The sequence below is a fragment of the Anas platyrhynchos genome, chromosome 4 (assembly GCF_047663525.1).
Source record: "Anas platyrhynchos isolate ZD024472 breed Pekin duck chromosome 4, IASCAAS_PekinDuck_T2T, whole genome shotgun sequence".
NCBI lineage: Eukaryota > Metazoa > Chordata > Aves > Anseriformes > Anatidae > Anas > Anas platyrhynchos.
In genome coordinates, this window is record NC_092590.1 from 28,235,546 (window position 1) to 28,261,319 (window position 25,774).

The 25,774-nt window shown below is 38.8% G+C and overlaps 1 protein-coding gene across 4 annotated transcripts in view; it reads right to left on the bottom strand.

The window, feature by feature from the left end:
• Window positions 1-25,774, bottom strand: part of GALNTL6 (polypeptide N-acetylgalactosaminyltransferase like 6) — a 487,437-nt gene that overhangs the window by 18,962 nt on the left and 442,701 nt on the right. For 3 of the 4 annotated variants that reach the window (XR_011809020.1, XR_011809018.1, XR_011809019.1), the window contains exons 10-12: window positions 24,217-24,333; window positions 16,718-16,867; window positions 4,125-11,110 (exon numbers count right to left, since the gene is read on the bottom strand). Coding sequence is in view for 1 of the 4 variants with exons in the window: in XM_027456411.3 (XP_027312212.1) it covers window positions 10,943-11,110; window positions 16,718-16,867; window positions 24,217-24,333 (435 nt within the window). In the remaining 3 variants the exon portion in view is untranslated. Of the gene's footprint in view, window positions 1-1,816; window positions 11,111-16,717; window positions 16,868-24,216; window positions 24,334-25,774 lie in introns of those variants that run through there. The other variant, XM_027456411.3, reaches the window with a different exon arrangement.

Here is a 25,774-nt window from a genome sequence, read left to right on the forward strand (position 1 = left end):
CTAACGTAAAGCTGTATGTGAAGGCTGAGAGCCTGGAGCTGCTGTTGGCTTTCTCTGGGAGGGGCAATCTCCCTCCTGCATGAGGAGCTGCCCACATGCCCAGCCAGGATTAAACTATAATTAAAATGTACTTTCATAACACAACCTTCACAAAGCTTCACTTACAAACTTCACTTACTTGCGGGCACTGCTGATGGAGAGAGGATGGGAAGAGAAGGCAGGAGCCAGGCTAGAATGCTCTTCTGCTTCCAGATTGCAGCAGCTTGGCCTTGAAGCAAAACAGGAGTCAGAGCAGAAACCTGCTCAGCTCCCTTGCCCTCCTTCCCATGTGGAGATGCTGCACACTGGGCTGGTAAATGTGCACCAGCAGCTGCTCAATGGCTCTTGCTGTCTACTGCACGCCCAGGGACAAGCACTTAGTCCAGAGGCCTCTCTCCTTTCTGTTCTCCACACCTCAGCTCTTACTGCTCTCCTGATGTGCCCTTACCTGCAAGAGCTCTTTGAAGCTCTTTTTCCCTGAAGGGTTGCATCTGATGTTATCAAAGTTAATTAGATAATTGACACCAAATTCACACAAGGCTCTTGATTTTCTTTATCCACAAAGCTTTTCCAAGACCGTGAACTTTAAATGATGAAAATGGGGAAAATCCTCTGTTGTTTTACTGTGTTTAACTTTAGGCTCTGTTAAAACTAATGGCTAATTGTTTTTGATGTATCTGAAGCACTTTATTGTTTTTTAGTAATAATTTTTCTTTGTTCCTAGTTGTTCCCTTGCCAAAGGGTAACGCCTGCAATGTTGATTACTCCAGTTTCCTTTGGGCTTTGATATGAGTTTTTGTTATGCATAAAAGCCCCCTCGCTAGGACTTTGTTTTGTTGTTAACATCATTTCGGTTTATGATCATTCTGGAGAGATATTTACTAAAGTTTGCTCAGTGGAGCAGCCTAAGGAATTAGTCTAAGAAATGGTTTAGGTGTAAAGTTTAGATGAAAAATAATAGTTTTCATTTCCTTGCAGATGGGGATTTCTTCAGTTTACATTTGACTGCAGCAGCCTTTTAAGCTCTCTAGACAAGGAGCAGTCACATATTTCCAATGCATACTTATAATTTTCTTATTTTCGTTGCTTCTGACAGTCAGAGGTCTTCAGAAGAAATACACACTTTAACCGTTCCCTCAGAAAGCTGCTTGAATAAATAAACAATGACCATGTTCAGTTAAATCCTACAACAACTCTGCCATACACAGTGGATGTAAGGGATGAACTTAACTAACTAATTTAGATCAGATACTTTTAGGGTAGAGGTACAGCACTAAAAAAGTGTATGGGTATGTATAAAATCAAGTTATAGGGCTTAAAGTAGAAATGCAAATGAAAAAGGAAAAATAATTCCCTGAAAGATAAACAAAATAATTGGTAATAAACAACTCTTCCTCCCCTAGTCTTTGAAGATGATTGACTCTTGCTGTTCCAATATGACTCCTAACTTTCTGCATTGCAGCAACCTGTTTTTAATAGGTTAATCTAATCCTACATTGTATTTGTCTCCTATTTAAGTAGCCATTCAAAATACTAGTTCCAACATTGCCAGAGCTAAAAAATGCTTTTAGATGGAGAAGATTTTGGTTTCTCCTATTGATACTGCACAGTTAGCATGGCTGGGGGCTGTGGAAACAGCAAGCAGCCCTAAGGCCCTGGGTAGCCCTGGTTGCTCTGAACAAGCCGATCCTGTTCTTCACCCACTTGACATACACAGCAGGTTGTTTCAACAGCAACAGATGCACAACAAATTGAAACACTAAGGTTGTAACTTCTGAGAGGTATTTATTTATTCAGATCGTGGTGATTTTTTTTTTTTTAACTGTACTTCAGCAATCTTTACTTTGTATTCCATACTTTAATACATCCAAATATAAAATAGGACAGGTGTACAATTTTTATTCCATAGTTCAGGTTCTTAATTACAGTCTAGTAATTTACAGGCATGTGCTCTCTGTAAACCCTGTAAGCATGTCTTGAAAACTTTATTTTAACACATCAGTAAGTTGGTCAAAGCTTCTACAGCTGGTGTTTAATAACATCTAAGCCAACTATCTCAGACTAGTCAGCACAGAAGTGTATGTTTTCATTTTGTTTTTTATAATGTATATATTACTAATTGCAGCCTACTGTATAATAATTTAAATATACACACCTGAAAATATTTTCCCACATCTTTTTCCAGAGAGATATGTTTCTTAAATCACAAAAAACAAAGGACTAGACCTCAATTCTCAGAAAATGAGACAACTCTGTCTACTACATGTTGATTGATCTCTACTAGCCTCCTATCAGCCCAGATCATTGCTGGCTGCCTTGCCTACAAGGACAACAGGATAGAGATTGCACAAAGTTGTCTCCAGCCCTTCTTGGCCTTTTGAAAGTAGTTTATAATAGCTGAATTGCCAGGGAATGTTTTGTCCTGAATGTTGCTTAACAGCAAGCAAAGGCTGCCTTTCCAGACTCTCAGAAAAGTGAGAGAAATGGATATTCTGCAAGATACCTGCAGGAAAGGATGCTTATTCACAGAAGTGCGGGGAAATCACTCTGGCCATCAGAAAGGCTAGTTGATAAATAAAAGCATCTCAGAGACTCAGCAGGGACCATAAATTTCTATTGCCACCTAATGTTTGGTGAACTGTGTATGTGTTCATGTGGGGTGGACTGCTGTGAAGCATTAAGAGATGTGTGATGGGCCAGATCATCTGGGGAGCTGGCCAACACCAAGTGACTTCAGCCAGCAAAGTTTGAGGTGGAAAATATCAGGTCAGGGCACAGCTGGAAGGAATGTTCCTTACAGGGACAGCAACTGTGGATGAAAACACTCAGCTCCAAAGAACAGCTTTACATAGCCACGGTGGAGATTCATACAGAAAACAGGCAGCAGAGCCCTGGTGAGGCACCATTATCATTCCAGGTGTGATTACCATGACATGTTTAGATGTACAGCACTGGCTGCAACTATAACAGGACTGAAGGAAACCCAACTTTAGGGAGGCTTATCGTTCTTCTACAAAGAATACTTCTTCCTTGTCTAACAGTCCTTTCAACACTGCATTTATGTGGTCTTCATGCTACTATTCTGATTCACCAGGAACTTGTGTAGTGAAGGGACAGGGTAAGACTTCTATTTGCATGTTCTGGTTATAAATAAATGACTCTGGGGGTGTATAAAAACAATTGGGAAACAAACGAAAGGATTCACTGCTAATACTAAAGAAAAGATGATGCTTTACTGCCATGTAGGCAAATGCAGCTTTGATAATGAGAATCATGGGAGATGTTAATATGTATATATCATTTTTGCTGACATATCGAGGAATAAACTGAAGCCCCATATAGTTAAAAGCAAGAGCTGCTATCTTTTGGACAATTTCCCTCTTCTTGTGGTTTTGTAATAAAAAAAGCCACTCTGACTCTCTGCAGTCTGAATAAAGGTGAACTCATATCATGTGTTCATCAGGGATTACACATCAATTTTAGATTTGAAATAAAGCCTTCAACTCAAGTAGTTATAACCCCTTGGTGGCTTATACAAACCACATTTTAATTTAACTTAATTATAAGTCAGTTTCTTATATCTACATTAGCTCAATAAGGATAATTACAAGTTAAAACCTGCTTGCAAAATTTAAGTTCAGCTGCTTCTAAACATCTGTAAGAAGCGTATTGATGGAGTGCAACACTTCTGGTCTTACATGACTTTAGCACTGAATTTTAAAGTTGGGTGAGAAAATAGTTTGCCAACAGAGTTTTCTCCCTCACAGAAGGTATATGGGATGTGCATATGCCCGTGCTGAGGTATATCTCTAGCATGGACAAAATCTGCCACACTGATGTTTCTTTTTAGGAGCTCTATATGATGTCTGAAGATAAACACAAGTTACCTTGATCCACGCTGGGAGGAGGCAGAGCTACTGTGTACGCATCAGGTTTGACATTTCCTGGAAAATTTAGCTAACCTCTTTACCTGTTTCAAAAGAGCCTGAGATGCAGATAAATATTAATCTGAGTTAAAACAGTGACCATAATATTCTGATTCTACATGCTATCTCCAAAACATCCTCAGGAATGGAGGCACCTACCTTTGGTGGAAAACCCCATGCTGGCGTGGTATCCAGTAAACCTTTGCTCTTGCAGAACTCACATACTTCAAGATCAGCACATTTCAGAGTATGAAAATCTCTTTCTTCTAAATTTAAATCCGTTGTGGGAGAGGGTGGAAGTGATTGCCTCTCAATTCCTGAACATTTATGATGGAAATAAACACACAAAACCTGGCACATGAAGAGGTATCCAAAATTATCAGTGGCTGACCTTTGTAGGTCATGCCTCCTTCATACCCAGAAATAAACATGACTCCTGATTCTTCCTTCTTACCACCTATTTCCTCCTTCCTTTCTCAATTAAACTGCCATGCCATAATCTCACCATTTGGCCTTTCACCTCCCTGCTAGCTCATGACTCCTGATCTTCTTAATCTAGGATCATTACTATCAATCACTCCTCCAGGCAAGTAAAACCTTTTTTCTCAGAGGGATTTAAGGGGGCCCTATGGATTTTTCAGGCTGATTATGTTTTAGCTTTGGTGGCAGTAGTTTTTTTTGACTAACCTGTGCCTAGTGTTTGTGCCAATTAGATGCTCTAAGCTGGTCATCAGGAATTTGCTTGGGCTGTGGTTCTTCTGGGCTTAGGTCGTTTGCTGGGAGAGGTGAAGGATTAACTTAATTAAATCAACTAATATTTTGAAAAAGGGTGAGGGATACTGCCAAGGTTAATAAGGGCAAAGGTTAATGAGGACCAAGTTTTCCTTTCCCATGCCCTAATATCTTTTAGATAGCACTGCTTAGCAAACTTGACTCATTACAGCTCTGTTCACGTCGCTTGTGCTGGCTGTGGTATCACTCTCAAGGCCCTGTTCATCTGCTTCTCAAAAATAAGGTCACCGTGACTCTTTCTGTGTCTGCTAAGTAAGGACTTCCTGCTGGCCCACTTTATGTGGCTCCTTCTCATTCATATACTTGCTGCAGCTGTGCATCTTCCACAAGGGCCGCACAAAAGAAACAGATTTATATTTGTGTATATTTAATGTGCCTGTGGACTAGGTATCTTTAGGTAGCCACAAATTCTTATTTGTTTTAATGCATGTTCTCTCTGCTCCTCTGTTGTATGCACTATTTTCATAAAGGCCACTGAGGCACAGAATCCCAGGATGGCTGAGGCTGAAAGGGACCTCTGAGTCCACCTGGTCCAGCAGGCTCAAGCAGAGCCCAGAGCAGGCTGCCCAGGACTGCGTCCAAGTGTCTTTTTGGAGATCTCCAAGCAGGGAGACCCCACAGCCCCTCTGGGGAACCTGTGCCAGTGCTCTGTTTGGGCCTGTTAAAAAACAAACAAACAAAAAACTGAGGTAATGGGAACTTCAAAAATAGCTAAGACTCTGAAGACATACCAGACTGCAATGTTTGAATGTTTTTTTTTAGGAACTGTTCCTACAAAGTGATTTTTTTTTTTTTTTTTTTTCCTTTGGCAGCACCCTGTCCATCAACTGTGCCAAATGATAGCACATCATTTTCAGAAATCCTTCTCCAGGGGTAAAGACAGAGATATTAATGATACACTGAAAGGGCACAGAGCCATCACACGAAGTAAATGTATTTTCTGAATGCTGCTGAAGCTTTGGAAATGTGATGCATTTTTCAGTTTCTCTCTAGCTAAACTTGCTCATTGTTTGTTTGTTTTTTTACACAGTTAGATAGTTCTTAAAGGTTTTCTCTGCCTAGGTTATTCTCAGCCCAGTGCACTCAGAATTATAACAAGAAAAATATGAGTTTACAGGACACCTCAGGACAGATTTATGTATCACATGTGGTTAAAAAAACAACAAAACAACTGTCAGCAACTAACTACACGGATTCACTAAACTTTGTACTTTTTCTTAAGAGTAGAAATCTTAAATTGAAAGCACTACACAGTAAGGATTTACTAAACTATAGTACTTATTCACCTATTTTTTTCCAGTCAGTGGGTACTATTTTGGATGAAGAAGTTTAGCAAAATCTCTTTGTACACTAGATATAATATTCATGTATATATATTTTTTAATATATAAATTTTCTAAAGGTCTTTCAAAACTTACTTCCAGGTAGGGCGAGATCCTCAAAATGTGATGTAAAAGCACTCTGGGACCTCTGTGCTCTTTCTAAAAGGATATATGGAACAGATTTGTAAGGGAGTTATATAAATGAACTCATTAACCTTTTATACCTACTACCAGCTATAAAAAAGCTACTTCTGATCAGCTTTTTGTTTTCAAGGGTTTTGAAATGGCTTGCATAATTGATGGATTTTAAAAAGTAACCTATCATCATATTCTTTTTTTCTTAATGTACACCTTATGTTCTTTTAAAAATTTCTGGCCTCCCAGCATTAAAGATTGATGCTCTTTAACCAGATGATAGATGCACACTTGGTGGCAGCCACACTGAAAGCCTCCTCACAACTGCCTTCCTAAAGCACTTCATCCCCACTTTGCCAGGGTGGATTGAAAGAGTACCATTCCCTTGGCCCTCTGCAGAAGTTATCAGTAAAAACATTTATTTAAATGTTTAATTAATTCTGATTATGACTATATTTTTTTTTTTAACAAAGGTGACATCCACTCTTAAACGGGTGCAACCCATCAAATACATTTGGTTAGGCTATTTATGTATGTTTCTTCTGTGATCTTCTCTGGCATCCAGTTTCACTGAGGCCATGGAGACGCTGATGCCTGGAAAATTGCCAGTAATCAAAGGTTGTTAAGTGCTTGTTGGCTTCCTTTCAAGCTTAGGCTATCTTTATCATGAAGACGACCTAGTTCAGCAGCTACAACCCATTTATTTATAAACTGATAACACTCCGGAAGCATGCATTATATCACTAAAATACCCATAATGTTGCAGAAAACATTTGTTCTAAAAATACCTCATTTCCCTGAAATAAGGTCATGTCCCATGAAAAGTGAAGTCTCATCATGCCTCTTGCAACAAGGATACTCTCTGGCATGCTTCTGAAATGCTTTGTTTCTCAAACACCCTCTCCTTTAAGCCCTCTCTGCTAGGGCTTCTGTTTTGTTTGGATTTTGGAATATACACAGAGAAACATACACAGTTTTAGAGTTTTTGTTGTCCAGTTTTTCCAATTGCTGTCATCTCCTGTAGTGGTAGTTTGGTGACCATGAAAAGAGTCAGATAATCTTAAATGGGAAAAGTTTAGGGTAGGTGCTGATGAACTCTTATGATGCGTAGATCTTTTGAGGCATGTTGATTAAAGCACTCTCAATCATAAAATCATCAATAGACAAACTGAAGCAAATCATCATCTGGGAGAGGTTAGTAGAGCCCCACTAAAATTATCAGCCTACATCGGTGAATGCTACCTGTGTACTAGATTCAAAATATATTCAGAAGTACCTCACATTTTAAGCATTTTTCTGGAAGAAACTTCATAGTCTTTTGGAGAAATGCATATTGAAGTTAAATGGTCCTGGTAAAATATGACAGGAAAATATACCTGTCCATCTGATCTTTTGAGTTGCTCAGATGTCTGTTGGGTGGAAAAGATATGGTTGCTGGAAGACTTAAAGAAATTCTGAACGTTAAATTAGTCATGAAATGCTGTCATCAGTAGAAAGCTTTGGAGAACACTCAAGACAGAATTTAATTTAGAGGTAGGGATGATCATATATTATTAATAATACTTTCTGTTGAAGGAGTCCTGTGCTTAGCAAGTCATAACCATTTTGCAAATCCATCATCCCAAATGCTACAGGAGCACAGCTCTGAAACACTGTCCCTAGGGCCACCTTCTATGCAGAACAGGAGGATTATAGCTGCCTGTGGAGAAGCTGCATGCTAGCTTCTTTGTCTCGGTTTTTAGAAAGAGAAATTTGCTAAAGCTGAAAACAGTGAGATAACTGTCTTCTCTATCAGGCTAATGGCTCCATATATTTTTTTATATATATACATTTTTTTTTTCTCTGTGTAGCTCTGTTTATACTAAATATTTGATATCTCAGCCCAAGAATTGAAAACAAACCTCTCTGCTCCATCTGTCTCTTTCCACTAGTAATGTACACATATATGTATATGTGTGTGTGTTTTTATACCACACTGTGGCAAGTTCTTATTAAACTCTTTGCAAGATCTGGACATTCATTTAACTTTGTATTTCCAGATTAATCAAAAGTTGCTTATTGTTGACACACAACAAACTCTAATATATTTTTTCTCATATTTTGCCTATTAAAAAAAAAAATATTATGTAGGATACATTTTTTTCAAGACATCTGAATATCAGTTATATGGATTGTTTTCTGACAAGGACTGCTAGAGCTTACAATCAGTGTCCAACTATGAGTAATGGGAAAGTTTTCTTTGGCAGTACAGGATGCTGTGCAATATTAATCAATGAAGGTTGTAAAAAGCGTACAAGAACTCTGCCCCAACAGCAGTCTAGTTCCCATTAGACGTTTCAGAATCAGACCACTGAGATGCAATCACACACTGAATGATATAATCCTACCAATGTGTGCATAATATAAATTGCTTAGCTGGTTTAGCAATTCTCCTTTGCCTCTCTATTTTGGGCAGACAGTGTTGCGTCCAAGACTTTGACAGTTTGGGGCCACTTTCAATCAGCAGCTTGAAGACTGCATTTACATTTAAGGTGCCCATTTTCTTCTTTTTTCTAAATCCTTTTTTCTCATGTTCAGGCTCCAAATAAATGATGCTACATGCACTGCACCTGGGAAGGCTGACAGTCTGCAGTGCCCAGTCTGGTCCTGTGTACTGATAGCTACATTAATCTGAAGTATCCTCACACAGCAGCCTTACTGCCTCCATTCTTCAGTGCACTATAACTTTAAATTCAATTTAAACAATACCTAAACAAGTTAATTTGCTTTAAACTCATAAAATAAGAATTCTTGCTCTATAGACATTACTTTTAGATTAATTGGAAGGTCTCTTCAATAACCTCAATCTTCAATTACTCACAGTATGGATGCATTTCAGAATTTTCTAAGTGCACGCATCCTAAGTGCTTCAGGATTTCATTACCCTCCTAAAAAGTTCCTATAACCTACAATTTTGGGTCTTAATCTACAACTACAAGATGCTGTCATAACGTAGTGCATACTAATTGGTATTAGAACCATCCTCTGGATGCAATCAGTGCTCTTTGTGCATAAACACGGTGTAAGGAGCAATACATAAAACACATTCACCCTTTTCCCTCAGAACAGGGTTGCCTACACATCAGTAGAAAGCCACCTCTCCAGGAATAAGAAAAATCAACTTAATTATGTATGATATTTTTGGAACCTAACAGCACTGTTCGAGCCACCTCTAGGGAATGTCATCTATCTGTATGGTGCTTTCATCTGTAAACTCATGTTTCAAGCAAAAGCAGTCCACATACTTTTTTGATATATTTATACACATGCTCTTACCTTGAAAAATCACAAACTTGTCAGTTATGTTCCACATATCAGTATTAACTGATTTCTTCAGAAAAGAACTGTAGGCCTCTCAAGCCAATAGCTTGATGGTTCTTAGGGACACCACATGCCATAATGACCATCAGCGTGACAGAAATCTGTCTGAATCTAAATTGTGTCTGCGCCTAAAACACCAAAATATTATAACATGTAACTTGTTTGCACTCCTCTTTTCCTCCATCATAAGATCTACAGTGCCATTTCTTTGATAACTAAGATTCATGTAATTTCCCTCATGGTTTTCATCAAGAACTCTGAAACCACCCAACTAGTTTCATGTCAATTTTTCTCTCCAAGCATATCTGTCAAGAACAACATATGATCTCTGCAAGATCTTCTAAGCAGCACTATGGGGAGTCAACACTTTTTTAGGTGATGGCAGTGTACCAATATTAATTTGACTAACCTAGTTCAGCATGCAGTATGCAATTATTTCCTACTTTCATGACATTTTTTTTTCTTCCTATTTTAAATTTAATTTATACTTTGGTAAGGATTCTACCTTTAGAAAAGATAACTAGTCCAAAAGCCTTCCATTATGTTGCAGCTGCTGATGTTATATTTGTCACTGAAAAAAATCTCACCTTGTGTGACAATGGGATTTGAATCACAACTGCTAAATATATCACATATAGAAATTTGATTGCTTTATGCTTTTTTTCATTTTTTTTTTTCCCCAACTGAAGGGGAGAAATATGAGGACAAAACCTTACAGTTTATTTCATGCTTCACTACAGTGTAATTCTAGACCCTAAGATTTCTACCATTCCTATTTTGGTAATGAATGGAATGTAAAAGGGAGGTATTTAAAATTAATTGCAGCAGTTCTGAGGGTTAAACCCGCTTAACCCAACCTTTTATTAAGAGAATATCAACAGAGCATATATCTTGTCTGGGGAGTGCTGGGACATCATTATTCTTCCACCAGCATGTTTAGTTCTAAAACCTGGGATTTCTTCAGGTTCCTGTAGCCGTCATGCACACCATATACCCATCCCAAATTACAGTGTCTGTTCTGAACTACTCACTACGGCAGGACTTGACCTGAGAAACTCTAGAGCTTTGTTTTACTTTATTAACTTGGAGTACTTTTAAACAGTTCTTAAACAAAGTTTTCCCTTGACCAGCAAGGGAGTTTTCAGCCTGAAGTTCTCAGCAGCATCCGGTGAGGCTCCTAGCCAAGTTCTTCAGATACTGTACATCCACAAGGACAGCCTGCTGGCTCTTGCTGTGGCATTTTCTTAATCCTCAGGACAGACTTCCTGGATCTAGGAAATTTAATTCCTGACTCCTTTGACCCAGATGCTGGCGAAAATGTAGTCTGCAGGCTGTATGTAACTGGGTGTGTTCATTTTTTTTTTTTCCCTAGGAACTGGCCTTGCTGTTAAATTTTTCTAAAACAGTTGTATTAATATGTTCAAAAATCCACTGTTGAGTTTCAGATAAAGGATCACATCTGTTCATGAAAATCTTCTTTTCAGCTGGGTTGCAATCTATGCAGCTGCTGCTTACCGGATGGAACAAAGTTTTGTCCTACAGGAATGAGAAAAAAATACAATTAAGTAGCAGATGCCAAGTAATTGGAAGTGTTCTCATTTTACAGAACATGGATTAACACAACCCTGTCTGAAATGATTTCGTATACTCTGTGTCATAACCTTGGGTAATAACCACAGCTTAATTTATGAAGCGTTAGAGACTCTCTAGTAATTTTTCCTTGGGTTTTTATTCTCCAAAAAACGAGATCAGGAAAGAATGAGAAGGCATCTTCTTGTCTTTAGATAATAACTACATAATACAATGAAAAGACAGAATGTCTTTAGGTAATCTTTGTATATCATGTGCTTCATTCCCTGGGCCCCACTTATATGTCTGAACCTGAAAAGTCTGTTTTTTGTTTGGGTTTGTTTTTTCACAATTTCTACTGTGCTTCTGGGCAGGAGAATCTGTAACAATCTGTCTGGGAACTGGATGCTATTCAACTTGATGAAGATGTCAGTAATGAGTATTAACTGGAATACTGTGACAGACAGACAGACACAGGACTGATGATCTCAGCTCTCACCCCATAAAATGCAGACTTTGCCTGCAGCCTTGATAAGACAAGCCACTGAAGTACTCTATCTCTACTCCTAAGAAGAAAATTGTAACACTGTTCTAGCTCCCTATGGAGATTTTGGGAGGATAAGTATGGATTATGTTGTTTTAAAGGGGATCTTTATGATTATTAGTTTTATTAATTTTACTTCACAAAAATTGAGTTAATTTTTAATAACCTGACTGTGAATCTTTGGTAAAGCATAAAGTACCCAGATAAGCAACTGGTATTTGTTGGGGAGTTTCAACATATTTAGTTCATGTAAGCAAATGGTTGAGAGACAGATGTGGGAGTGATTGGTTGGTTTGAAGTTCTCAGGGACTATACAATACAGTTACTGTATCTGTTGAAATAAATTTCAGATTACTCTCAGTAAACCACATGCAGGCTGCAACTTCCTCCATGCCAAACATGCCCTGATGGTAGTTTAATATTAATTGAGGATGTGCCTGCTTGCCCAGTTTGCAAGAGGAAAAAAGAAAGCTACCTGACAAATCACAATTGATTAAAAACTCACAGGAATACTCTAGGTTCTAGGTGATAATCTTACAGAAACCTCTTGAACTAAAAATACCCCTCCATTCAAAAAAAAAAAAAAAAGTAGTAAGACAAAAACAAAAACAACACAATAAGCCAAAAAGAAATAGAAGCCACTTTTGAAAAGGAAAGCTTCTTCTTCTTCTTTTTCTGTTTTAATTTAGGAAAGAATAAATTATTTGATTCTGAGGAGTCTGAAATACTGGTAAAGCACAGTATCTTTTTTTTTTTTTTTTTTTTTTTAGTATATGCAACAAAGAGCAATTTCCAAAGTATGTCATCGTGCTCTCGCTGAGGGTGATGGTGCTTGACCTGCCTGTCACAGACACTAGTATTCACCTCCAACTTTTATCCCTAGGAAGCTGCTAACCACACGTACACCCAGGGCTGTAAGTCTGAGGGAGGCTGTCAAAGCCAACAGGACTAAATCAAACTGACCGCCTTTGTGTGGATAGAGTGGGTAGGGGCCCATTTTGCTCTACGTCATGTCCTCAGTGTGTCACGAGTGGTCCTGCCAGAGCTCCCAGGCACCCTCTGGGGTGGTGCCCTTTTGCACCTCACCAGTTCCTCCTGGTCTGTGAGTGACTGACGGATGGCACTGGCTGAAAAATGGGGTGTGGGCAGTGATGCGGCACAGCTACCCCACCTGCTGCGGGGCCTCACAGGAAGGTGATGTCTGGTTTTCCTCGCATCATAGCTGGGGATGAGGTCAGCCAAGCTGCTAGGAAGCTAAAGATGGAATACTAGAAGCTTTAATACAGTAGCTGGTACAAGAAGAAAGGAAGCTGTTTCATTGCAAAAAGTGTGCTATGAAAAACACTCTGGCCTTTTCAAAGAGAGCTGGCGGTCTGTCTTCTCACAGAAATAGCCAGGGGATGCAATTTTTGAATGAAGCATTGTTGGTGCCTTCTTTTAGCAAGTCTGGTTATTAGGAGAGAAGAGCGTCTTTCAAGAAGAGCAACATAGTTACTACTCTGGGAAAACTTCTGGCTGACTTAACGATGTATAAAGGCCTATTAATTTATCATCTCCAGTTTACACTGACCTAAGGTCAAAGCCTACTGTTCTTACGGATTTCAATGGAAACAGGCTGAGGACTTTAAGGGGTAACAGTTATGTGCATCCCAGAGAAGAACTTTCTGAGAGAAATATATAAAATCCTCTTTACACCAATATTAAAAAGCCACAAGGACCCTTGTGAAGACTTTTCTAACATCTGAAACGAGCAGAGCTATTTCTTTTTTCTTCTGCATGATGCCAAGTCTGAGTATGATTTGTAGGAGAAAATTCTCCATAAGATAATAGGCCTCGGCAGTTCAAGGGGTTGGTAATGAGACACAGAACTTTTCATTTCTTCTAGGTCACTGCTATAACTATGGCCAAGGTCAACAGCAACTGGAAGTCATTATCAGCTGGTAGCTGCAGTCGTTTATCTGAAATTAGTCAGTAGCCTCAGCACAGTTTCAGCAGGACAGATGTCCATACGATAAAAACCACTATCACAATGACATGTCTTTGGTTGTCTGAGGAAATAATCTATGGGCCCACTGAGTGAAGAGCGAACTTACTCTTACTGTTTGTCCCTGAAGCTGTCAGGAAAATATGAACAAACCATGCCATTCTGGGCAGAGTTTTTGACGTTTTCAGTCTAGCATCTATTGTAATCACTACGTTCAGCGTAAAATTATAGTATAATGGAACTGATTTTGCACAACTATAACTGTTATTTTTTAAAGACCTTCTAAATCAGCTCTCTCTTGGATATCTGTGCTCTACAAATAGTACTAAGGGGACTAGGGCACATAAATTTAATCATACTTTATCAGAACTGATGTATTACCCCAGAGTGACACTAAGCTGAAAACCTGAGGCATATTCCTTCACTGGGAGGAATGGAGATTTGTAGACACTGTTGATCTTCATCTCTGGCACACTTAGGAATTGTAAACAGAGCAAAGGAAATGGCTTTAGATTGGAAAGCCATTATTCTCCAAAATCTATAATATCTTCAGATTTCTCCCATTGCTCCCAGAATTGTTTACAAAACCCCATTACGGTGTCAATATTGTTTTCCTAGTATTAAACTCACTTTCTTATTTTTCTAATCTACAGTGATGTTCATGATATTGCCTGGATTCAGGCTACTTCATCCCTTCTTACAGGGTATACTTGGCTGTTTTATTACATGCCAATAGTTTGGACTAAAAAAAATATCATTTCTTAGTATCGCAGACTTTCTAGACTTTCAAATACTTGCTCAGAGCTCACCAGTGACTTGAGGATGCAAATAATCATGAAAAGAGACTGACCCTTAAACTAATAAAAAACCCATCTTCTAATTTTATAGGAATAGCATGACAGTATGATAATAAATGCTTTATATTAAACATCTTATAAGATTCTGACAAACAAGGTCATTTTTCCTAATAAATGGAAAGAATTAATGGCAAGATGAACAAATGACCATTACAAAGCTATGGCTTTGGTAAGTCATGCAGAGAACAAAACACAGTTGCTGACCTTCTCTTTCTTTTTCAAAAGAAGACATTCCTTTTAACCACAGACTATTATTCCTGTTTTTTAAGGTGCAATTTTAGTCACATACTGTCTTCTAGGTAAAGAGCTCTATTATAGAAGCATTAAACTGATATAAGCACCCTTTTGCTTGTTTGGTCTATTTCTCTTTGGGAAGCAGCATATATCCCTTTGCCTAGATGCTCCAAAAGGATAAGGATTATAACATTCGGATTTTTTTTTTTTTTTTTGTATAGCTGTACACCAAAAATTCTCTACTATAAATCTACCCTGTATCTAAGGAGATAGACACTGTGGAACAATCAAAGCCTACTTAATGTGTAGCCAAACTAAAACTAAGCCTAAATAACAATAACAAAATTATATTTTCACTAATCAACTACAGTTTCTTTATTTGAAGTTTTATTGTTAAACAGTAAGTACTCATACAAACTAATCAGCTTGCTGTCAGGTTACTATTACAGTTGGGACTGTGTCAGTACTTCCATCATCACAAAATTTTGTGGTGTCTTTTGCTGAGATGGAAATGCCAGCCTTGCATTCAGAATTTTTATATGAGTCCTGTCAGCCTTCTGGAAATGAAAAATGAAGCTGTGCAGAGGATTTAATAGAACTCACACTGTGTATTTTTTTCAAATGTCATTTTTTTGGGGTTATCTGCTGTATACTGTCCACATCAAAGGTGATGAGCCACAAAGAGGGCAGCTCCAGACCTGCATTTTTCTTATGAACCAGCTACATTAGGCACCAATGAAGTGCTAAAGGCATGAAAGCTTCTTTCTTACAGCTTGGGCAAGCAAAAAGATAAATTGGAAGGGTTCTGAAGCAAGAAGGTATTATAATGGCATTACAAAGCCAGATATGCAGCAATACAGCCATGACAATTTATGTCCTCTAAATATCTGGCCCATATATTTTAACTTTATTACAAGCAATACCTCAGCTTCAAAAGGAATGTGTTTCTGGAAAATATTGCATTGCATCTCTGATTAAAAGATAAATACAGTAAAAAAAGGCACAGGCTAATAAGCAGGTAGTCAGAAAAAGTATCAGCAAAAGAAGTACGAGCAGAACTATTTTTAATGCTTCTGAATTAGTTTCCTATGAATCATTTCAATCTAGAAAGCACTACTGAGGTTTACATGCCAAAATCCAATTCCTGGCACTTAGGTTCCAGAATGACAAGGCATAGTGGTCACTGAAAAGTGAAAGATGCATAAGAGGAAGTCCTTAGTGCTTCAGAGAAATATATGTCCTTATCCTGCCTGGAATACAGTGCTTATTAGTGAAATGTTTTTTCAAGGCAACTTACTGATTAACCATTTAAAAACAAACAAACAAACAAACAAACTTGGTAGCTTTACTTGGGCTTTTTATTTATTTTTTTTATTTTTTAACCCTAAATGAGGCTCTTATTTCCTAGACTGACCTACCATTTTTAGCGATTTATCAAAATGAGCTGAAACTTGGCACATCAAAGTAGTGTCTAAGCTGCTTATCTTTAATTTATAAACTCCTGCTGTCTTTGGGCTTACAGCAGTGCTTTTAATGTTGGTTTGGGGTTTTTTGAGGGAGATATTTTTTCCACTCATAAAACTTAGTAAAATAATAATATTTAACTCATGAGCAGCATTTCTTAATGCTGTCACATTGGATGAAAATACTTCCAATAGTGCCTCTGCTAAAATGACACAAGTGTCTTGAAGTGCCAGAATGGTAAAACACCTTTCAGGGAATGGATCCAACGCAGACACCCTCTGAGCTGGATTGGATCCATTTTCATTTAAATTTGACCTAAATAGCTGAATGCTCAACAGGAACACACTCTAGAGAGATTACCACAAAATTAAATTGGAATAAAACAGAGTGGATTTTAAAACACAGCTTCTCTGATGGGAAAACACAAGCCTGCACTAACTTGAATACAGACTCAAATCTGAACCTCTGAAATGACCCAGAGTGAATCTGACCTTCCTATAGCTCCAGTGCTGGTTTCCCTTCATCCCATGACAGTCATACAGCGTGACAGGGCTACTGTGCGAGATGGCGTCAAAGCAGAACTTCCTGGTGTGAAGTGGCTCCCCGGGGCGGATGTCTTCTCTCCAGCCGAAGGTGAAGAGCTAGAAAAACAATCAGGCAATGCATTAATCTGTTACTAGTGGGAAACTTTTAAAAACAGATGCACAAAGCTCGATGCATGCTGCCCCGCTCTGTACATCACAGCCTCTGATTAAGCGAGATACTACATGTGTACGATTCAGTGATTCCAACTGCCTTAATTAAAGTGCATCAACAGCAATGCGGAGTACGCCCCAGGAAGGCACAATCAGCTGCTTATTGCAGGGAAGGGAAAAATCTCTGGTGACACAGTATTTGAAGAGGAGAGGGAATATGTTTTGTTAAGCCTTTTGTTACCCCAGTTAAAGGCACACTGGTGCACATGAGATCTGCAGCTACCAGGGACTCAGAAAGCCTCTGCTGCCAACACTCCTCTAGCTCTTGTTTGAGTCTGAAGAAGTCACTTAGAGAGATCTTCCCATCCCAGAATATCCTTTAGGCTTAATGAACAGATTCCTTCTGTTTATATGGGATACTGTTAGCCTATCTTCTGTTGACTGTCTTTTTTCTCCGAACAACACACTAAATGATGGTCTTTCTATCATGAAACCTGTGAGCTACAGGCAGCTTGTTAAAGCTCTTTTTTGCTTCCTGAGAGGAACTGTGGAGGCTCACAGTTAACAGAGGAATTCTTCTCAATCAGGCACCAGCTGTCTGAAATTATGCTGTGACACTGCAGTTGTTCAATCATAAGATGAAGGTGACAGGTCTGACAGCATCAAATTTAAAGATGCAGAGTGCATTTTCCTTTCTTGTGGACCAATCCTTGCAGAAAACAGGTTGCAGCTTGAAAATTGCTACCTAGAAGCTCTGCTGAGATCTGTGAAGTTTTTGTTTTTATTTTATTTTAATTTATTGTGTAAGTGCTATTCCACGACTTTCTGCTTGGCTCTTGTTTTTCCACAGTACAAACTGAAGCGTAACACCGAGAAAGTGAAGCTCTCTTTAAATGAGCAAACTTTGCTAGTGGAAACAATTTAGCTGTGACCACTCATGTGGAACTGCACACAGGCTCATTGCCTGGAATAGCAGCTCCACAGGCTGTGCTCAGACTGCCTCCAGCACCCCAGCTATCTCATTTGAGGGTAGTTTCAGTACTGCCCTAGCAACCTGCTCCCCACAATGAATGTATTTCCTGGTGTTAGAACCAGTCTCTACAGATCCAGACTAAAGCTCAGTGCAATGTGGGTCTGATCTGGAATACTCCTGATGTGGTTCCCAGATTTTGACCTCTTCATTGTGATAACTAATTTCTCTCTGTGATCTACCTAAAAGATACATCCTTCTGAAATGCTGCATCTTCAATGCTATCCCATCCTCCAAATACTGCATTTCAGAGGCATTATTGTTTCCTGTGGTTTGCAGGCACAGAAAGCAAGCATATATCTGAATATTTACCTCTTTTTTTTTTTTTTTTTTTTTTTTTTTTTTTTTCTGGTGTCTCATTGTAAGCTCTTGTTCTGCCTGTTAGCAGCTGTCGTTTCCTATTTACTTCTGTACTGTAGGTTTTCTAGTCAGCATTTGCTCAGTCTGTCCCTGTGTCCTGCTCATTTCTTGTTTCCCCCAGAGTGCATTTTAGATTTATCTGCAGTAAAATGCAGTGGACAGCTTTAACTTCATTTTCAAACCAATTCCTGCTTCTTAAAAGGTTAAGTCTTTCTCCACTTTTATTCATGTTTCTTGGAAGCAGCATCATGGACTCCCTGAAAAATAGGCTACCGTTTCACAAGCAAAGTCAGAAGTAAGATTTGATACAGGAAAAAAAAGCTACAATGCTGCATCTTTAGAAAAAGGGAAGCCTGAGATGATTTTCCTTTAAAGGAAAAACCAGCAAAAGCAATCTCCTCTCTTTTGCTTTATTTTTCTACAGCCAAGTAATAAACCTGGAGCTCAAAGTGATGAATAAAAAATACCTAGAGAAATGGTGTGGAACAGTGATTTTGCAATATTCTCATTCTCATGACTATTTTGCAAGAGAGAGGTCTTTTCGCAGTGCCTTTCTCATCTTTCCCAGTGGCTGGCTCCCCAAATTTTTCGTTCAGTGCATGATCGGTGAGCTGAGAGGCCATTCCTGTTGCTCTTTGGACCTTGGCTAGAAGACTACTGCCACACTGAATGGATCAGAACACCTGAAACAGCTAAAGCTAGCTTTTACATCAGATCAGCCTGATGCAGGGTATCCTTTTGCCCTTCTCACTCCTGTGTAGTTTCTAAAGACTGCCGGGGCTGCGTTCTGTTTGAAAGCCAAGAATCCTGACTTGGTAACACTTAGGGTTTTTTTATTCCCTTCCACTGAAAAACTGGATCTGTGTAATACTAGATCTTACTGATTAGACTAACACAGATTCCTTCCCCTCCTTCTTAGCTTGATGTTTTGTAGCACAGTTGCATTTACAAATTAAAAAGTACATCTTCTCCACAGTGATACTACTATAAAACAAACCTTGTTAAGAGGCAGAAACTCAGTTTTAGGACTAAGAAAGAAGAAAAAAAAATGACTGGAAAAAAAGGTTATACTTCTCTCTACACACAATATTAAAATTTATAGAAAATATTAAAACTTACAGATAAAATTTGAAGGCCTGTGTCCTTCCAATCTTACCATTCTATGATATCCTCCATTACACATCGAATCCTGTGTACTTCAATGCTAAATCTGGCCAATATAAAAATGATCTTTCCTCTGCATTATGTGTAACAATGCTATATGTTATTAGCTGTGGTCCTGAGCACATAACACTCTGCTCTGCCACCATCCATCACTTTGGATGTTGTTCCTTTGGCCCAAGCTGTTAGGAGCCAGCTGAGCCTGACTTCATGAGAAACGGATGAACCCTATGTACTCCTTCATTCACTCCCATCCGTTTCCATATTTGAAACAAGACTGCAAAGAGATTTCCAAACACATTAGAAACAGATAGCAGTCTGTCTTTTCACTCATAGTTTCCAGGGCTGCTGCTCCCTGTCAAGTTCAAGAAACTCTCTCTGCTTTTGGCTCCTTTCCCCCTCCTCCTCCACCTCCTATCCTACCACAGACCCTGTAAAACAAGGCCCCATCCTCTGTGTTTGCAAACAAGTATTTTCTCAGCCTGTGTGCTTTAGCTTTTGATGAGGCCTAGCCCAGTCACAGGACAGCTTGGAAAAATACTGCTTTCCATCTCTCTAGTTTTTTAAGAAGAGCTTAATTTGTAATTGGCACTGGGCCTGAAAAATGATTGCCTGACACAGCCACTGTTTTGGGACTGTCTACAGGACAAAGGCCCTTTTGAAACCATTAATGCTCTCCAACTTGACAACATTCGTTGGTTGCTTGCTGCCTGGCCAGGCTCTGTCAGCAAGTGTTGTGCTCAGGCCATAGCACAAGATTTAAGCAGACAACACGCACCCCGCACAAGGACAAAATGTCATATTTGTGAACTAGACTTTGACTTGAGTTTTTATCTCTTAGAAGACAGAGCTGGGTGGATTGCACAGCTACTGGCTGGGTTGGGCTGGAGATGATGCTTGTCCACTCACTCCCTGGCGAGCCTGGAGGACAAAGAGAATTCCTGCCACTACATCCTTTGCTGCTCTTTGGTTGGGCCCATTTTCCCTCAAACCAGGTAGCAGTTCTGAGAAGAGAGAGTTGGAAGATTGCCAAGATGTGCCACCCTCCCGCCCCTTTCCTTCCCCTCTGTATTTTAATTCTGAGGAAGTTTCTAGAAACCTCAGTAACAATCACCTTCACTTCTGATTCTTCTCCTATTCACCAGAAAAGGTGCAAGACATCCACAAAGCTTTTGCCTGCTGTTTGCTTTTATAGCTCTGGGGTGGAAGGTCTCCTAAGGGGCTGCTAAGGGGCTGAATCAAGGAGAACATGGGGTCGTGACTCTATCTAGTGATACCATCAGCACTAACATCCACTACACCAGCCATATCATGTATTTTTCAAAGAACTCCCTGTAAATTTACACCACGAGTTACAAGACCAGCTCAGTGTCAGTCAACTCTACTTGAAACATGACAGTAAAATGCTTGATAATTTTATTAATACTGCTAGCGTCTACTGGCATACATAGAAATCTTGTAAGCAACAAATTCAAGAAGGTACTAGCAATAAGGAGGAGCTATCTGAGGGCTGGTGAGCTCTTTTGCATTTCTTCCCAAACACTCTTTAACAAAGCTGATCTTCACAGCTTACTGTGGGTGCAAGTAGATCACCTTCTTTCTCCTTGGGAGCTGCTTCATTAGACTGTGATCATAACATCTACTGCAGGTAACATTTCTGACTGTGTAGTCTTTGGGACTGAATAAGGACAGCTAGTCAAGAAATTTTCATCAAAATACACCAATCTAAAATATACCTTTGTGGGATTTTTTTCTCCCTACCACCTGTCACTAACACAAAGGCAGATTTTGCTTGCCAGGGTGGAAATTGAGATTTTGCCCTCTGGGTTCCTGAGGAGCTACAAGACACAAAGGCATCAGCTACGGCTAGAGCAGTGGAAAATTGGCTGCTAACATCAGTGCATACTGTCTCTCCACTGAGGAAAACTTCTGGAAAAGGAGGGAAAAGGATGCTATCTTGTTTCTGAAAAAAAATCAAGCTCTGCATCACCAGAACATTTTTACCTTCCCAAATTAAGTATTTTCAGAATTTCTTTTCTACAAGAAAACCAAAAATTCTCCTCTGGATAATCTGCATGTACTGTCATTTTCTGTAGGATAAAAATTCTGAGTTTCAGCCAAGTCTACTATCTAGTCTGCTTCATCTTAAAGTTTATGAGATTCTGTAATTCTTTCCTCTCTTTCTTAACTGGTATCTTGAAAACCTGTACCTTGCACAGACTCACCCTTGAAATCTACCAGATACGTGAACGTGTCTTGTATCAGGAGTCTGAATATTTGAGTACAACCAGTTTCATTTTGTTTCTATACTAATCAAGAAACCAATAGGATATTAAAAGTAATAAGATTATGCAAATAAAGTTACTTAGTAATACAGTAATGGATATTATGCCAATCATCTTTATTCTAAAAGTTCTATTTTCTAGTTTTAGAAAATAGAGGAGAAAGTGAAGTGAACTTTTTCTAGGAGAAAGTGAAATTGTATTTATGTTACCCTAATTTTCTTCTAGGGATTCTTCAACATTTCTCATGATTTCTGGAATTACATTGACAGGTAGATAAACTAATGGCACCTACGCTCCTGTCAGTTGGAACAACAGCTTTTGAATGTGGTCCTGTCTCCTGGGACAAAAACAACAACAACAAAAAAACACAAACAACACACCACAAACAAATCCAAACAATCCCCATTTTAGCAAAGGAAAACAGACTATTTTGAGTGTTAAATATTATTATTATTATTTGATGGGGCAGGTGTGTGGGGAACTTAAAGCCATTAATTTTCACCCTTCTCTGTCAGAGCTGAAAAGCTCCATCTTTTCTGGTTGTCATCACCGAGAAGCACCCAACGCTGCTAATTCATTAACCTTCCTTGGGGCCCGTTTGCGTTCAGCTTGTGCGGAGCTGCCCTCTGCTGCTTGTTTTCTGAATTACACACTTTAAACAGTAGCTCTTGGAAAAGGAGAAATGTGTAAGAAAAACGAACAAAATCAGCTGTGTGATCCTGCTCCTGCCCCTCTTAAGCAACCCAGAAAAGTCACTGAACTGTTCAGAAAATTGAATTAAATTGCTTGGCTTGGGTTTTGGCAGTCCTTGTCCAATGCAACTGTACCATGCTGTTCAGAAAAATGTTCCCTTGCAGTGTTTTGAACGCTATTCTGTGGCGAGGAGGTACGTGCTGTTCTACTCCAGCCTCGCAGAAATAATTCATGATTCCCTCGAGGCACACGTCAAGCAGTTTGGGAGGTTTCATAGTTTTGGCTCAGCACTTTGAGGTTGGTTGAACTTGTTCTGTGTTAACTTAACCCTATTTATCTTAATGAAGTTACTTTTTGTTATTAGTGTAGAATGGGGACTATTGCATTGAATTTGTTTCCAAGCATCATGATGTGCTGGAATGCAGTGAAACACAGAGTCCTTCCTGATGGTATTCTCCCTTTGTGTCCTCACCAGAACCAGAACTCACCTTCAAATGATATTTCAAGACTCCCTTTTTTCTGCTTCCCTGGTATTTTTTTGTTGTTGTTGTTTCTTTTTAGCCACTTTTCATCCAGTTTTCTTCCCTCTTTTCCCTCATATCTGGCAGTGGGCCCCCTCTATTCTTGGTGAGAGTTTGGACCTCTTTATGTTTGCAGATTTTAAAACTAGAGGTCAAAATGATGGTCTGGTCTGGACCATAAAAATTCCTTTAAATAGTTGTTTGAATTACTGGATGTCTTTCATAAATATATATATATATATATATATATCTACTTCAGCACCCTTTTGCTGTGCTTTACCTTTGCTAGCTATATGAAGAAGCCTTCTTTCGGCAATCTCATTTCCCTTGTGTTGGCACTTATCTAAATTGTGATCATTCTTTAGCTTCTTAACTTCATTCACTAACACACCTCCCCCTGCATTTCTCAGTATCCTCAGAGAATGATTTTTTGACCTTAGCACTTCAAATATCCCTCAGAACTCCTCTCTCTTGAGCTTTTAATATCTTTAGAAGTGCCATGTATGACTGCCAAGTCAATTTTTCTCTTCAGCATTGGTGATTTTTTCTAATCCGTGACTTTGCTGTGTGGAAGACATGTTCACTAGAATTGCTAATAAATGGTCAGGTTGTATTTTTTGTCCAGATTCTCTTTGCTCATGTTGGCCAGAGCTAGTGAGTCATGATTTCTTTCCTATGGCACTCACAATCATGGTGAGTACAAATGAGAGATCTTTTCCTCCATACTCCTGGGAGGTAATATTTTTCTTCCTAACTTACCCAGATAAAAGGATGTTTGAGTCTTTATAATCCCTTATCCATGTGAAACCCTTTCTGGCTTTCACCCCATTTATCTCGCTTATACTTCTTATTCACTTAACATACGACCACTTACTGTTTATTGAGATGAAAGTATAAAAGGAGACAACCAGTAGATCTTTACATGCCCAGGTAGTATATTTAAAATATTTTAAGGTAAGTGAACTGAAATCAAAGTGTTTTCATGACACAATGAGGTAGAATGGGGCACCCCAAAGCTCTTTGGATATTACAATTCCTGTTGGAAATTCAGAAGAATATATAGCACAGACGACAAAATTCTGAGGTTAGGTTAAAGCATACTTTTTAAAAAACTACTAAGGTCAGCAATCAGTCAAAAATAATTTCTACGCCTTGTTTTGTCTTAATAAAAAGAGGAAACCTTCAGAAATTGGAAAAAAGATGTAACAATTTGACAGTGCTTTTGTCTTTTAGCTGTTAAAATACCTGTTCATGTGACCATGTCCGTTCTGAGCCATCCTTCACACAAATGTCTAGCCTCAGCTCAGTCCCCGTGGCTCCATGTTTACTGTCCACACAGAGATTGGCTGCCACGTTTCGAATCTGCAAAACCAAGCAGTGACATCTTACATTAAACCAGGTTGCAGAACAGAGCTTCCAACATTAAGGAGCTAGGAATTTAGCTACCTTAGAAGCTGAGGGACTTGAGACTCAGTTATATATATGTGGTGGGTCTTACTTTTTACAGGATAGAGCACCAGCTCCTGGAATGACCTATTCTTTATTTGAACAGCTTTGGAAGCAGCAAAGTTTGAAATACGCTGCTTAACAAACGAAAGGTAGATCTGTATGAAATAGTCTCATGCAAAGAAAATAAGAGAGAGAAGTGTGGAAAGTTCAAAGTTGAGTCCATTTTCTTTTTTTTTTTTTTTTCTTTTTTTCTTTTTCCCTCTTACTGGAGCAAGTGAGATCAACTGCATTAAGAGGAAATGATTTCTGAATGACTCTCTCACAGACTTCGGAGCAATATTTCTTGAAGACTCAGGCACACCCTTTCCCAATGCGTATTCTTATTTTTACACAATAATACCATTGTAGATAAGGTTTGAACTAGTGTTCAAAGTGCATAAAATTAGAAAGTACTTAACTTACTATGCTTACCCAGAGGTTCTTTGTGCTGTCTTGCCTGTATGCTTCTGCAAACAATCTGTAGTGGAACTTATTCTTAAAAGGAAAAATCTCATTTTTGAGACTGAAACAATTGAGTAATAATTAACCTGTGACTATTAGTCATATCATTATGTACGCCTGCTATTATGGAGATATTTTTGGAGGACTATTCAAAAGGAACAGGCTGCCCACTGCCACTAAAAAGAGGAAAATGCTATATTTATTTTGCAAATACATGTATATTTGTCCTTGAATACCTCAGCTAAGCTGTTTAAAAATCCTTCAGAAACTTCCACAGTGAAGAGGACTTCTTAAACAACTTTCTCCTTCAATGAGATACAGAGAAACAGAGTAACCAAAACCTACACACATACATGGAACTACACACAGATTTGGTATATATAATACATAGAAAGCAGGTGCACATTTGACATTCTTGCAACAAATTTGGTCCACATTAAAAAAAAAAAGAAAAGATAGATGCTGAAGGAGATTCTGCTGAGGTGGCTTCTGTAACTTTCCATGGAAAATTTTTAGAAGTCATCACTGTTGCCATATTACGTTAGACAAATGTAAACACTGCCACTCTTAAATACTGTGTATCTCACCAAAACCAAACCAAAACCAAACTAGGATGGAAAAAAACACAGCACAAAACGTTGCAAAAAAGGCAATCGTCATGCTTGTAAGACACATGGGAAAGCTGCTCTGCTCTATTCTTGAATCTGGAAGACTGGAATTGAGTCTATTCATCATGTTCTAAGAAAGATTTAGACAGATGGGAAAGCAACAGGAACTGGAGAAAATTAAAACAAACAAAACCATCACACCAACCTTCAGGAAAGGTTTTAGGAACTGCATTTGTTTAGCTTAG